The 15,265-nt window shown below is 34.5% G+C and overlaps 2 protein-coding genes across 3 annotated transcripts in view; one reads left to right on the plus strand and one right to left on the minus strand.

Moving 5' to 3' along the window:
- Window positions 1-8,151, minus strand: part of PAICS (phosphoribosylaminoimidazole carboxylase and phosphoribosylaminoimidazolesuccinocarboxamide synthase) — a 45,632-nt gene extending 37,481 nt beyond the window's left edge. Inside the window, exons 1-3 of the mRNA XM_001492297.7 lie at window positions 6,684-8,151; window positions 2,407-2,493; window positions 516-947 (exon numbers count right to left, since the gene is read on the minus strand). Of these exons, the coding sequence (XP_001492347.4) occupies window positions 516-947; window positions 2,407-2,493; window positions 6,684-7,065 (901 nt within the window). The 5' untranslated portion in view covers window positions 7,066-8,151. The remainder of the gene's footprint in view (window positions 1-515; window positions 948-2,406; window positions 2,494-6,683) is intronic.
- PPAT (phosphoribosyl pyrophosphate amidotransferase) overlaps window positions 1-15,265 on the plus strand; it is a 34,459-nt gene that overhangs the window by 13,811 nt on the left and 5,383 nt on the right. For both annotated transcript variants that reach the window (XM_005608577.4, NM_001105316.1), the window contains exons 2-9: window positions 8,677-8,743; window positions 9,366-9,572; window positions 11,326-11,438; window positions 11,542-11,687; window positions 12,474-12,546; window positions 13,109-13,260; window positions 13,668-13,795; window positions 15,024-15,245. In XM_005608577.4, coding sequence (XP_005608634.1) covers window positions 8,677-8,743; window positions 9,366-9,572; window positions 11,326-11,438; window positions 11,542-11,687; window positions 12,474-12,546; window positions 13,109-13,260; window positions 13,668-13,795; window positions 15,024-15,245 — 1,108 coding nt within the window. The remainder of the gene's footprint in view (window positions 1-8,676; window positions 8,744-9,365; window positions 9,573-11,325; window positions 11,439-11,541; window positions 11,688-12,473; window positions 12,547-13,108; window positions 13,261-13,667; window positions 13,796-15,023; window positions 15,246-15,265) is intronic.

The following is a 15,265-nucleotide window of genomic DNA, read 5'->3' on the forward strand; positions in this document are numbered from 1 at the left end:
ATTCAAGGTTCCAGAGGGACTGAATTGGAACTTGCATTTCCTGACTCCTGGGCTAGAAGTCATCCAGTTTATTTCATGCTTTGTGTATACCATATCTCAGTCCTTTGGGTTAAATTCATTTTAAAGAACTTTATGATGTGTTGCAGAAGAACTTAGACTTCAAAGACATTCTCATGGGTTTTGTATTTTTCTAAGTTCTTCAATGCCCTTTTTCTGTTTACTCACAGTTTTTACGACAGTTAGTATGAAAATTTGTTTTAACTTTGCCACGTAGAGCTCTACTTTTACTTTATTAAAATTGGTCTGTTTTTAAACTTCGCCCTGGAAATCCAATTTTTATTATGTTCTGGAGGAGATCAAATATACATTAAATCTGTTTCATTATAATCCAGCAATTAGCTTGTTGAATAGCTTTTAATGAAACCTATTTAACAGACTGTATTTGTGTTATCATGCTACTGAACGTTTTTATATGGTGTAGATAATATTAAGATTACTTTTCTTCATCTTCCTACCTGTCTGATGCTCTTCTGTTTTTACATTGGCACATTCTGTAGCTTGTTCTCTATCTTGGGATTCTTGTTGCGATTTTTCTGTTTTATTGTGTCCCAGAATAGCATCCAACTCAGTAAAAAATTTCATACTCTTAGTCGTGCCTAGGTCTTGAGCCATTCTTACAGTCTTATATTCATGTTTTAAGTTTTTGTACTTTGTTCTGCACTGCTTCCAGTCTCTCTCTATTCCAAATTTCTGAAGCTTGGCAGCAATTTGTTCAAATAGCCTTTTATTTCTCACTGTTCCCTCTAGTTGTTGTTGTATGCTTTTATCAGACCAGATGCCTATTAGAGCCCTGACTTCTGGCACAGTCCAGTGTTTTCCTCCTTCATTTGCTACAGTTGGAATAAAAGTTGGATTGTTAGGGGGTTCCATTATTGATATAGAGTTACCTGTATCAGGTGGGGAGGAAAAGAGATAGACATGGGTTACATACATCAGACAAGATAAATAATTGGATGCAATATTAGTAAAGAAAGTAATTTTCTCCATAGGAGATGGAATAACAAATTGTAGCTTAGCTTTTCTCTTTAACAGGGAAGTGAAGTACAGAACCTGAATCTGTTCCTTATCGTGACAGTGACTGGCTTTAATAAAGTTATGTTTTAATTAGTCACGTTTTGATCATCTTTATTCTCTATCATTTCTTTCTCTTCCATCCCAATCCTTTAGTATGTGGGGTGTATGCCAGTATATAGCGAAAGTTGAGATTTATTTACTTGTAGAAAGCAATATAATTACATAAGAAAATGGTTCATTTTAGACAATTTTTTTGTGATAGGATAGGTGCAAGCAATTTATCCCCTTCCTTTTCTATTTCTTTATCTAATGGTTTCCGTTGGCTACCTATCAGAGGGAGATTCTGGGGAGCTTTTATAAACCAGTGCCCTGGTCTGCCACCCCCACCCCTCATCCCCAGCTTGCACTTCTAGTTGACAGTCAGGGTTGAGAACCAAGTCATGAATGAAGGGCATGGAAGAGGCACATTCTAACAATTGGTACTTCTTATACCTTGTGACAATAAAGGATATTTCATTGGTCAAAGACCAAATGCCATTTTAAGTGAAGTATTAGGTTCTTTTAATGTAAAGAAATGTGCCGGAAATTTCGTAATGCCTTGTTTCTAGGCAGAATGTCTTTGCACAGTTTTGCAACTCATTTTATGGTAATAGCATTACTTGACATGTATTGTTTTTTTTAACAACCATATTATCTTATGTTTTTCTCAGATTTCATGTTTAATAAAAAGGTAGTTCAGACCCCAGCATCTGTAATGTAAGTTATTAAAAACCACTCTGTAGCATTTACCTGAAACAGAGAGTCGTTTTTATTTTGTGGTATATATAATGTCTTTGTTTTGAAATGCTTTTCCGTATTTTTGCTCATTTGGGTTAACCTTCAATAAGAATTTAGAAGCAAAAAGAGGATTTCTGTTGACTTTAATTGGGTGAATAAAATCATACTTGACCTCATAATGGATTTGATATTATTTACTTTCAAATGTAAAATTCTGTTTGTCTTAGACCCCTCAGAATGCTGAGTGATATGCTCATTAAATAAATATGCTCATAAATACGCTACTATGTGTAATTTTGGTCATCAGATTTCTTAAAAGCATAGAGGTTGGAAATTTGAAGGCTAATATTTCCAGGCAATGTATAATTTGTTAAAGAAACGATTTGTTTTAGAAATGATTTTTTTAGTATAGATTGGTAAAAAAGGGGGAAATGAATTAATCCTAAGTGTTTCTAACAGGAAAAAATCATCCATTTCTCAGATTAGAAACCAGTCTTTATGTTCTAATTTGAAATTGGATCAGTTTCATTATATTTTTGGCTGATCATACTATACCTAGTTCCATTGGTTTGACATGAGAAACCAAAAGTAAAGGATTTCCTGAGATGTCTTCCTTGTCTTCTAATGTGACTGACATTTTGCCTGGAAAGAAAACAGAATTCCTTTTAAAAATAAGTACTAAGGAAATAAAAATTGGATTAATGTAACCTATAGTGCTAGTAGCTTGAGCTGAATTTGATCATATTCACAAAGGATTATAGATTTGTGACAGACACATTTTGTAACAAAGTGGTATAATATGGTTTTAATATTTGTGTATATAAAGAGAAGTTAATTCTTGCATCCCATTGACATGATTTATTTTGAACTTCTAACTAGAATTCTATGCTAATTTTGTAATGGTTGTGGTTTTCAAATTACATTTCTTAATTGAGGCGTTTTAACATAGTAGGCACTTCATAAATGATACTAGCAGTGTAAAAGAGGTCATGTAATGAAATAATCAGAAAATCTTGTTTTGACACGTGGTCAAATTACTAAGAGTTTATATGTATCTTATGTAATTAATTGATTGATAGATACTAACTCTAGACATTAATCTAAGTTATGTTTAAATGGACTAGGGAATGTGTCTTTTAAAAAAGAACCATGCCAACCTTCAAAAATGAAGTCCCTCCTTGATTTCCTTGTTTTATGATTTGGATGTTTTATACAGGTTTTCATAAAATGAGTCATAGTCTATGTTTTAAAGTAATCAAAGGAGGGTGATATTGCGGAAAAAGTGAAGTACGTCTTTCAAAGGAATCCAACATACAGAATTTGCAATTCAGTTGGCATGTGAAGTGGAAGATAAGTCCTAATTACAGTGAGGTTTTAGACTGGTTAAGAACATTTTGATTGCTCTTTGTAGTTTTCTGAATTAAAGATTTATTCATCTTATATTATTTCCATATATGTTTTTCCAATTTTGTTTTACTGAGTAGCAGAAAAAGTATTATATTTTACTTTAGGAGATCAAATGTTCAGTGTGATTTTAATGACATAAACATTCATTTAAAATCTTGATTCACCTTATATTTGGAGGCATTCCCATTAAAGAATAAAGAAAATGCTGTTTATCATCTTAAAGATTATGTTAGGGATTCATATATTAAAATAGGAAAGTAAAAAATAAGGGAAGTTTTCCAGTGGCGTAATTGTATAAATTTAAAACTCTCAAAGTAATCGTCAAAAATTTTAAATTAGGCTTCCTAATTATTTGAAGCTAAATTGCAGTTAGGAAATGTTTGAGAATTAGTTGGGAATATGGAAAATAAAAATCGGGAGTTACATAAGAATTCTCTGTAGAGAGAAGTGTGGAAGATACTGACATACCCAGGTAATTTAACATCTGAGCCTGATTATAAGACCAGTAAGGAAAGGTAAGGTTTGCTGTTCTCTCATTTGGTTTAGGGCCTAGTTTTATGTCTATAGAAAAGGGCCTGGAGTTGAGCAATCAGATGAGGGTGAAAAAGAAAAGCTCTCTACCCAACTTCTTCAGGAAATTTTTAAGTTTCCCAGTGTGAATCTCAAAATTGTATGCAGGAGCCTCATGCCTTGGAGATTTTAAACTGAAACTCTTAAGTCATTACTCCTCATGCATTTGTATAAAGTAAGAGGAGGAAAACAGAGTGGAAACTTAGTCGCTGAAGAAATGTAATTCAGCAGCAGTAGGCCAAAGGTATTTTGAGGTTGAGGATGATTATAATTACCACAACATGAAGCCTCTTGGAGTTTGTATTTGGGTCCTTTGCCAAGGCTCAGCCAGACTACCTACTGCCAAACAGAGGGGACCAAATCCTTTATCCTTACCGCTTGCATGAGGTTAATCCCGCAGTGGAAAAGGCACATTCATTTTTTCCCCCCTTTTTTAGTTTATCGTACACTAATTAATATTCTGCTGGTTCCACCATAGAAAAACCAGTAGACCTTATAAATGAATTAGACCTGGAGAAGGGAGGGCTTTCTAAGCCTTAGAAAATAAACTATTTGATTACATTAAAACCTTTTGGATTTTGTTGGTGAAATAAAAATCATGCAAAATCGTAAGGCAAAAGAGATCATGCAGATTTCTGAGGCCTCAGTTGACATGAACAGTCAATTCATATAAAAGTGAATAAATATTATAGAAAAAATGTTCCATACCACTAGTAATTAAACAAATACAAAGTAAAAAGTTATTGATTGCATACACTATTGTAGACATTTATTAAATTAGCCTACTCCATCAGTGATTAAATTAGCAAAGTGTCTTCCCCTCCTACCCCATCCGTTAGTCTTGCATGACAAGGTTCTATAAAAGAAGCATTCTCATTGTTAGTGAAGTACAATTCTTTTGGAAAGCAGATATGTTAGCATTATGTTTCAAAGTAATCATACCCCCTTGACCAGTAATTGAACTTCTGATAGTCTATCCCAAAGTAATAATGTTAAATATAGACAAAGGTATTGATTGCACATCATTTGTATAAGATGGTCAAAGACCTAAACTCTAGTATATGCACGCAATTAAATGTTATGGAGCCATTAAAAGTAACATTTAGTCCTAAATTACGATTAATTCTGGGTATAATTTAAAGATTATTTTTAATGTAAACAAAATGCCAATGTGCTTGTAATTTTATAATTTTAATAAGTTAAAAAACAACCACCACTAGTGTTGTGGAAGATGTGTGGAAAGGAGCTGGAAACTAGAGAGACCAGTTAAGGGGTTATCTTAATATTCCTTGTGGTAGATGGTGAAGTTCAGGATGGTGGTAATGAGAATGGAGCAGAGGGGAAAACTTATGAAACATGTCAGTAGGTTTTTTAAGGACTTAGTGACTGACCAAAGGTCAAGGATATCTCAAACATTTCTGTTGAAGTGATCAGAAATACAGTGATACTGAAGTGGAAGCGATTTGTGGGAAGATCAATTTTGATGGGAGAACAAAGTTTGGTTTTAGAATTGGGAGTTCCAGATACCTTAAACATACGTGGTTACGTTGTAATTATGGGCCCTCTGCTTATGAGTGAAACTGGGGAGTTTGGAGCCATGGGGGTACCTGCAAGGGCTAGAAGATCTTGTTAAGAAGTAGAGTTATCAGCACCCACATCTTCATTATGCCAACCTCTGGTTAAAATCAAGGCCTTCTAGAAGCTGAGTGACTTACTTATCATTAATCAGTATTTAAAGCATTTAAATAAGGAAGAGTGCAGGGTGATTAATTAAATAAAATAATGTAATTGCTTTTTAACTTGGTAGTGACTGCTAAGCTTTCTCAGACTTTGGTATAATATCACAAATGTAAAGGGAGTGTGTAAGTGGGGTGGATTTTTTACCAAATGATTTATTATTGAGCTTTAAACTCAAAGTTCAGATAACCCAAGTTAACCCCACTGTTATCTCTGTCATCTTAACGTCCTTCTCATTTGGCACCCTTATTATGCTACGTACTGTTTTCTCTTGGGTGTTAACGTTTATTTATAGTTCCGTCCTTTGCGAGGTTACACATCACTGAATGCATGTAGCTCAGTGCTTTGCACATGTCGTACACAGACAGTAGATATTACAGATTTTGAATTGAACAACTTTCTCTTAAAAATAACATCTGTAAGACTTGGCTATGGGAGAAATCTAACAATTCGTTTCCCCACTTTGCCTAGTGATGCATTCGGCTCCTGCAGACAGTGAGCAAATTCTGTATAAGTAGTGTTGGGCTTAACAACACAGCAGGTCAAGAACTTTATTTTATCATCTGTCATTGCATCTATCAAATCTGTTTTTGTTTTACTTACAGTTAAAATGGAGCTCTTCTTCCAAACAGGTAGTGAAGAAGTTATCAGTTCTTAGTATTTTAGCACTTTTATTTATAAACTTAGGAAAATGGCAACATTAATACAGAGCAGAAAGTTCTGTCTTTTTTGGAACTGTGGGAAAACAACAGTTGAGTGACACATATATATATATATATATATATATATTTTTTTTTTTGCCACTCTTATAAAATTAAAACCTAAAATATTTTCAGAACCCAGTCCATTTTCCAAAAACATATCAGACATGCGTAAGGAGCAGTTGGCACTAGCAGTAAGTGTCATTTTAGTGTGCTTTTTCTGTATTTTACAGATTTTAAAAGTGGTGGTATTTAACCCTTTGTAAATTAATTTTTACCTTGTGCAAAATAGCATAAGAAGTCACTTGTTTTTCTCAACCTTCGTATTTCATGCTTTATTTATCATATGGACTCAGAAGTCCTGTACTCTTACAGTTTGTTAGGTAAAAACGAAAGAACGGTACTTTTTCTTTTTACCTTCAGTGGTCTCTGGGGCTGTACTTTGGCTCAGCGTTGCTAGGCACCTGCCATTTGCATCTTCCTCTGTTAACTGTGAGGCAGGTTCATACTGCAGGATTGCATCCAAATCGTGGAAAAACTTCATAGTTTTAGAGCTGTCTCCAGAGTTGTGTGCATGTTTAACTGTTCTGTATTCATATTTGAGATTTTTGTACTTTGCCCGGCACTGTTTCCAATCTCTGTATACTCCTAATGCTTGTAGCCTTTTAGCAATGTAAATAAATATTCCTTTATTTCTCAGTGTTCCATAGAGTTGTTTTCGTATATTTTTTTCTGCCCAGACACTTAGCAAAGCCTTAACCTCTTCCTGAGTCCAGTGCTTTCCTGCTCCACTCTCCATGTTGAAAGTGACCTGGAAATGATTCACTATTTCTAGCCAAGGTTTTGTTTCCTAGGAAACCAGACGGCTGGTTGTCAATAAGCTCCAGAGAGCTGAAAGGATCTAGTTTAACTGGTTCAAGCTGCCTTGAGGGGAGTAACTTGAGAAACTGCCAAATAAGCAGGCTTTGTGATTAAAGAAGCCTGGACCTGAGTGATTCCTAACGTTATTAATTTTAGCTTTAAGGAAAAATTACCTTTGAGACAAAAGGGAAAGAACCGTTTTTTTTTTGTTTATTTTCTTACATAATTTACTCTGGTTTACTAAATGATTGTTGATTTTTTAAAAATTGTTTTGGAAATGGTTGGCTGAGGTTCTTTCTGCCCTAAGGTTTATAACTAACATTAATTTTCTTTTTCCTCTGGTATAAATTGCTTAGTCTTCTAGCATCGGTTGACTTAAAGACCACATTATTTCACTAAATAAAGAAACCCTGTTCAGTCTTATAGGGTATATAGTATTATGCAAAGCTATTTTCAGCATAGTATTTAATGCAGTGATAATTTACTAAAATCATTTCAATTTTAATTTTTTAGAGTTTTGCTTTGCAAGTCCATTTAGTGGTATAGTTTTTCTTGTTAATTAAATGCCTAAACAATTATAATATGTAATTTTGAAAAAGATCTTTTTTACCAAATAAATCAATGTATTAATTATTAACACATACACACATATATGGTAAAGATTTACTTTTTATTTCTACCTTCATATACGTTCTTTGGAACAAAAATTTGTTAATAAACGTCTAGTATTTATAACCCTTGTTCAGAATTAAAAATTGTTGAGCAGTTGAAACCTTTATCGTTTGAGTTTATACTCCACAGTGGTGCAGGTCCTCTAAGTCTTACCATGTGCTACCCTACCTCCAGCCTAGCTTTTGGCTTTCTCCTCTGTATTGTCGCCTAAAATACTAATGCAGAAAACAAGATACAGAGTACCTGATCAGCTTAGGGTTTTTAAGAAGCAGCATTTATTTTTTTCTGATAACAGAAGTCATAGGTATTCGTTGGAGAAAATTTGGAAAGTGCAGAAAAACAAAAAAAAAGAAAAAAATCATAAATAAATTTTATTCATAATTCCAGTACCCACAACTAAGCATTTTACCTGCTATTTCAAGATTTTTGTTTATATCTACTTAGTCATTTACATACTCAACCTTATTAGAGGTCACATAGAATGGAGGTTAGAAGCAGAAGTTCTAATCTCGGCTGTGCCACCGCTCTCTGTGTGACATTGGGCAAGTTATTTAATTTGTTTCTTTAGTGTCATCTGTAAATAAGAATGGTAATCATGGTACCTACTTCGTTGGATTTTTGTGAAAGCCTAATAAGTTAGAGCATTCGTGTAAATGCTTAGGACAGTGCCTGGCATATTAGAACTCTGACAATATCATGTGCTGCTGTTGCTAATTGACATCATCATCGTCATGAGAAGTGTCACTAGTACTAGTAGCATTTAATGTGTTGTCAGATTAAGTTCATGGATGCTTTGGAGAAAAGTATGTTTCATAAAGTTCATTAAGAAACTTATCAATGGAGTATATTTAACAGTAATACCTTTTTATATTCACAGGGGTCAGGAGAGTGCTGGTATTGTGACCAGTGATGGGAATTCAGTACCAACATTCAAAACACACAAGGTATATTTGAACATAAAATAATGTTGATTATAACGATAACCATAACCAGATGATAACTAGTGTATGAGGATGAGGGAACGAAATTTGAATAAATAATTTTCATTTAGAAGCAATGCTCTTTGGATCAGCTGTTTCCACTTGTCAAATTAGGATGCATTTTTTTTCCAGTGATAGTTTGCTAGACTGACTCACTCAAACAGGTCGTTTATTTGAATAATTAACATACTTTGAATTTTTAAAATGCAAATAATTTAGTTTATTACATTTGACAAATTTTATCTCTTAGTACGTCTGTTCCTCAATGTTTTAATGGAAAATATCTCATAAAACAAGCATTTCAATGTTGACTGTATTAAATGCCACTAAATTGCTTACTTTAAAAAGGTTAATTTTATTTTATGCTAGGTGAATTTCACCTCACAAACTTTTTTTAAATGCTGCACAGTTATTACAATTAAGTTAGGGTTTTTTCCCCCCCTTAAGGTTAGAATTCTGAAGCACAGAGAAGTGAAATGCATTGTCTAATTTGGGATTGCCTGAGCAGATTCCTAGAAAAGCCTCTACTCACTAGTGCTACTAGTCTATTTTTTTCTAAGACAAGCTTTTACTTTCACTTTGCAAGGGAATGGGTCTTGTAAATCACGTCTTTACTGAAGACAATTTGAAGAAATTATATATTTCAAATCTTGGAATTGGACACACAAGGTATGCCACTACTGGAAACTGTGAATTAGAAAATTGTCAGCCCTTTGTTGTTGAAACACTTCATGGGAAGATAGCTGTGGCACATAATGGCGAATTGATAAATGCTGCTCACTTAAGGAGAAAGGTAAGTTTTTTTTTAATGCTTTTCTCATGATTGGGATAAATTAATGAATCTGTAAAGAATGTTTTCTAATTGTCGTCACCTGTTATCTAACTCTATCAGAAATACCTGGAATAGTTGTCACAACTATAGATTCTAAGATACTACCCCAGAATCTGGGGTGGGAGGGTGCTGAGTGGTCATTTAAATATGCTACTAAGGTGATTCTGAGACACTGCTTTAGAGTAGAGACGTAGAAACATTGATTTACGGTTGCTACTAGAAGCACAGAGAAATTAGCGTTTATGGATTTTTGCTGTCCCTTTAACTTTGTCCCTATGTTCAAAGCATAAGAAGAAAATGGAATATAAACTCAAAGGTGATACATATAAGAAAAAGTGATTTGGAAACAATTACAGGAAACAGAGCCTGAGGAAAGGGCAAAGAGAGTTTACTTATAGTCTCTTTTGTTAATAGCGTGTTATTTCTAGCTTTCTGTGTTAATTTGTGCCTTTGACTTCTAACATCATTTCATCTTCCTTTTTTTTTTAAACTACTTAGTATCTTTGTATTCTTGATAAGTTCTTATTTATCTATTCTTGCCATTCATTCGTTGATGCCAAGTTTCTTCACTTCATTAGATTTCAATCTTGATTTGGTAACCTCAGAAATAAAAACCTCAGGTGATATTTAGTAATGGAATGGTAACACCTATTATCCACTTAGCATCCTAGAACCAGGCATTTCACATGGGATAAATAGTTATAGGAGTCAGAAGGTTGTGAATTGGTTGATGGAAAATATCTAAAACCCATGCTTCTGTACCACTCATTGTCCTCCCTTTTTTTTGTCCTATTTTTGACTCTAGCTTTAGTTATTTCCCAGAGCTTTGTCCTGTGCCTTTCTTAGGGTCTGGCATTATAATGACCATCAATATACTTTTCTGCTCCTAAATGAAAAACAAATTTTTTTTTAATTCAGGCAATCAAAAAAGTATAAATAGGAAGTAAAAATTACTTAAAAACTCACCACTTAGAGATAACAACTGAAAGTTCAATTCCAAACAATGCCTAGCTCATTATTTCTAGACATAACCTCTTACCCAGATGCTAGACTTCATCTCTACGCATTTAGCTGCCTACTGAAAATGTTCTAGCATCAGTTTAAGCTCAGCCTGTGCATGTCAGTAGTGATGCCCTTGTCCTGGTCAGTCTTGCTCTGAACCTCGTAATCATCCTAGACTGCACTCAAGCAGTTTTTGTTACATCTCCTACATTTAGTGGTTCAATACCATCAATTCCTTTCTTCTACTCTATCAGTGATAATCAGTGAGGATGGGTAGCCACCGTCACTATCACCAACAAACCTGGCTTGACTGTCCCCATTGTAGTGTGCCACTCTTGTGGGAGTGTGTTGTATTTATCAGGAATGTCAGTAGCTGAAAAAATTAGAACCACAATCCCCAGTCCTCATGCCTTCTCTGCCACCTCCCTCCCCATTGTGGGTCTACGTTCCTTCAAAGTTAGTTTTCAAAAGCTTTTCTATATATACCTCCTGAAGCCCCTCTTTTTTTCCTGCTTGAAAACCTTCAGAGACTTCCCATTGCCTCCAGCAGCGGTTCTCCATTATTATATATACATACCATTTGTAGAATTCGGGATTTTCATAACTGAGCATCCACACAATGCCTGATCTCTTTCTATTGTGGTGGGCTATTGGGCAAGGGGTGAGGTAGAGCTTACCCTCTAATAGTTACACTTTTCTCCCTTCTAAATAGCTTCTGCGCCATGGTATTGGTCTGTCAACAAGTTCTGATAGCGAAATGATTACCCAGTTACTGGCATATACCCCACCTCAGGAACAAGATGACACCCCAGACTGGGTAGCAAGGTAATTGTAAAACTAGGCTAAACTTGAGGCTCTGGTAAATGAGAGTTTACCTCGCATGTGTTTATAACTGAAATTATTTATTCAATTATTTAATTAATTCCAGGATTAAAAACTTAATGAAGGAAGCGCCTACAGCATACTCCCTGCTTATAATGCACAGAGATGTTATTTATGCAGTACGAGATCCTTATGGAAATCGTCCTCTATGCATTGGTCGTCTTATTCCTATATCTGATATAAATGATAAAGGTAATGAACTTCAGATGGACTATAATTTCATAATGCTTTTGCAAGTCCTTGTCCTACTGTTGGCATGCTCTGAAAGCTTTAGGTATAGGAAGCTTAGGAGTGAGAAGGGAGTAGGTAAAAGAAAATACTTAGTTTTAAAGATTGGCACCTGAGCTAACAACTGTTATCAATCTTCTTTTTTTTTTCTGCTTTTTCTCCCCAAATCCCCGTGGCACATGGTTGTATATCTTAGCTGTGGGTCCTTCCAGTTGTGGTATGTGGGACATCGCCTCAGCATGGCCCGACAAGGGGTGCCACGTCAGCGCCCAGGATCTGAACCAGCAAAACCCTGGGCCACCAAAGCAGAGCATGAGAACTCAACCACTCGGCCATGGGGCCGGCCCCAGAAAATACTTAGTTTTAATAATACATTTCCTTGAGTATTTCTGAAGATGAGCTACTTTTAATATATTTAATGGACCATCCCTATTTTGTCCTGTCTGAATTGCCTATTCATAGCCTTTGCCCAGCTTTTTCATTTGTGTAGTATGATTTCAGTCATTTTCTTTTTCACTGATCAGATGTCTTATTAGAGCCATGGAATCATAATGTTTGAAGGAATCCTGGGATCATTAATTTTATCTTTGGCTCAAGTCAAAGGAGGATCCATGTGCTCTTAAAGTCATAGAAATGGATGTTCTGTGAGCTTTTTTGTTTATCTGTTTGGTGTTTAACTGTTCTCTTGAAATAGGTAGCCTCTTTTAAAATTCCTTGAATCCATTAACTGAATTGTCTTGTGATTTATAGAGAAAAAGTCTTCAGAAACCGAAGGATGGGTGGTATCTTCAGAATCTTGTAGCTTTTTATCTATTGGTGCAAGGTAAGTTTTATCTCACTCAGCATATTAGCTTTTCCCACATCGATAAAATTTTTTTAATTTTCATATAAAAGTTTTTTTTCTGATGTCTGCAAGGAGACATATTTATAAATGCAATTTCCTTTGTACATTGTGGTCAGCAGTAGTACTGACTTTAAATTTAAAGTTCCAGTAATACTTTCTAATTCTGAAACTGGCATCTTGCTTCCAAAATACCTTGAGACTTACTTTAAAAAGGAAGAATCTCCTCAAAAAAGAATAGTTATGATTGAAAAATTTAAGCCAGGCTAAAAATGTTCTCTTTAGCCTTTATTCTTTCAAAAATGAGTAAAACTTAGGGATTTTAAAAAAATTCTAAATTAGAATTTAGAGGGTAACAGATTTACAAAAATTTCTGCTAAAGGAATATTAATTTTTTATTTTTTAAGCCATCTGGAAACTTTATATTAAACTGAACCGTTTTCCTTTATAAGGGAAGAACTCTGTGTACTTTATAATAGACATTATTATCAAACTTAAGGACTGCTTTGTTTAAAGTCTTCTTTCTTTAACATTGTTTTCCAAGATATTACCGTGAAGTCTTGCCTGGAGAAATTGTGGAAATATCCAGACATAATGTCCAAACTCTTGATATTATACCAAGATCTGAAGGAAACCCAATGGCTTTTTGTATTTTTGAATATGTTTATTTTGCAAGACCAGATAGTATATTTGAAAGTAAGTAAAATATCTTTAACTGTAAAACCTGTTATTTATCTCATTGAAACATGGTGGTTCTTGGCCCAAAGGCTCACCTAGCTTTTTGAAGGCACATAGTTATATGTTGTGGATATGGGACTGAGCCTGCAAGTCATAAGATTGCTATTTTTCCCTTTCATCTGACTCTTGGATTTTGTTTTTCTTTTAGAAGTAAGGATTATGATTTTCAGATCTGTATTAAGGTCAATTTTTTTAAAATAGTGAATTCCCCAGTTTATGTATTTCCATTTTAGTGTTTTTGTATGTCTTACTTTTTTTACTCAATCTATAGAGTTTTAACAAGCTAGTTTCTTACAATAGTGATATTATGCTATGTTATATTATACTAAGTAAAAATAATCTATTTCCTTTTTCAAACATTCCAGACCAAATGGTTTATACAGTAAGATACCGTTGTGGTCAGCAGCTGGCAATTGAAGCACCTGTGGATGCAGATTTGGTTAGCACCGTTCCGGAATCTGCTACACCCGCTGCTCTTGGTTATGCAGGAAAGGTATTTTCTTTCAATTAACACACAGTGAATTGTTCTTCTGCCAGTGGAATTAGAAATCCTTGGATATAAAGGGAATCTCAATTTATTGTAAGGGAAAAAAAAGGTTGCTTCCTTTATAAGAGTTACTTAGTTGCTTATTTTCCAGCCTTTTCATTCAGTGACATTATTTTAGTAGAGTCCACAGAAAGGTTCACCCAGAGGCTAGTAGAATGATCCTCTTTGTTTTAAAAAGATAACATCATGCATGTAGTATATAGAATTTAGTGGTGCAGCTGGCCCCGTGGCCAAGTGGTTAGGTTCGCACACCCTGCTTTGGCAACCCAGGGTTTTGCTGGTTTGCATCCTGGGCTCAGACCCAGCACAGCTCATCAAGCCATGCTGAGGCGGCATCCCACATGGCAGAGCCAGAAGGACCTACAACTAGAATATACAACTATGTACTGGGGGGCTTTCGGGGGGAGGAGAAAAGGGAAAAAAAATGATTGGCAACAGATGTTAGCTCAGGTGCCAATCTTTAAAAAAAAAAGAATTTAGTGGTAATATTTACTTATTATTAAAACCTGCTTCTTGAAGTACCTTCACAAGCCACTGGTATATTTGTACCCTACTGAGTATGAGTGATAATAAAGCCATTTATGTTCATTTGGTATAATGTTCTTAGTACTATGCTTAATTTTGCTTTTTGTAACCAGGTAGGTTATAAGTGATTCTAGGGTATAATACCCAACATTCACCATGTTGGAGAATTTAGTTTAATTAATTTTTAAAAGAAATAGTATGCACACATTTTAGAGAAGTATTACCTTGAAAGATGAATAAATCACCTCATCTCTCAAAAAGCATCTCCTTAGCCTACTGGTTTTAATTCATTTCTTGCTGATAATTTTTAAATATGTGAATTTTTCTGACAGTGATATATTCTTTGTCGTGTCTTCATGTGTTTAGTGTTCTCTTCCAGGATAGAGAAATAATGTATAAGAGAGAAGCATTACAAATTGTAGCAAAATTAATTTGATATATTACTTTCAATGATTTTTCTTTTTGCCTTTTTTCCCCTATGGTTTAAGTAGTGAAGGAAAATTGTAATGTGATGATGGAGAGTTCAGAATAACAACTACATTTAAATTTTATACATACATATTATAATGGAAGTATGACCTAGAGAAAATAGGAACCTAGAGTTCTCTGTATATTACCACTCATTGTCCTTTTATTTCTTCTCTATCAGTGTGGGCTTCCCTATGTGGAGGTGCTGTGTAAAAACCGGTATGTAGGAAGAACCTTCATTCAGCCAAACATGAGGTTAAGACAACTTGGTGTTGCAAAAAAATTTGGAGTATTGTCAGACAACTTCAAAGACAAAAGAATTGTTCTTGTAGATGATTCAATTGTGAGAGGCAATACGATCTCACCCATAATCAAATTGCTCAAAGAATCTGGTGCAAAAGAGGTAAGTAATATTAAAACATA

The sequence above is a fragment of the Equus caballus genome, chromosome 3, assembly GCF_041296265.1.
Source record: "Equus caballus isolate H_3958 breed thoroughbred chromosome 3, TB-T2T, whole genome shotgun sequence".
Taxonomy (NCBI): domain Eukaryota; kingdom Metazoa; phylum Chordata; class Mammalia; order Perissodactyla; family Equidae; genus Equus; species Equus caballus.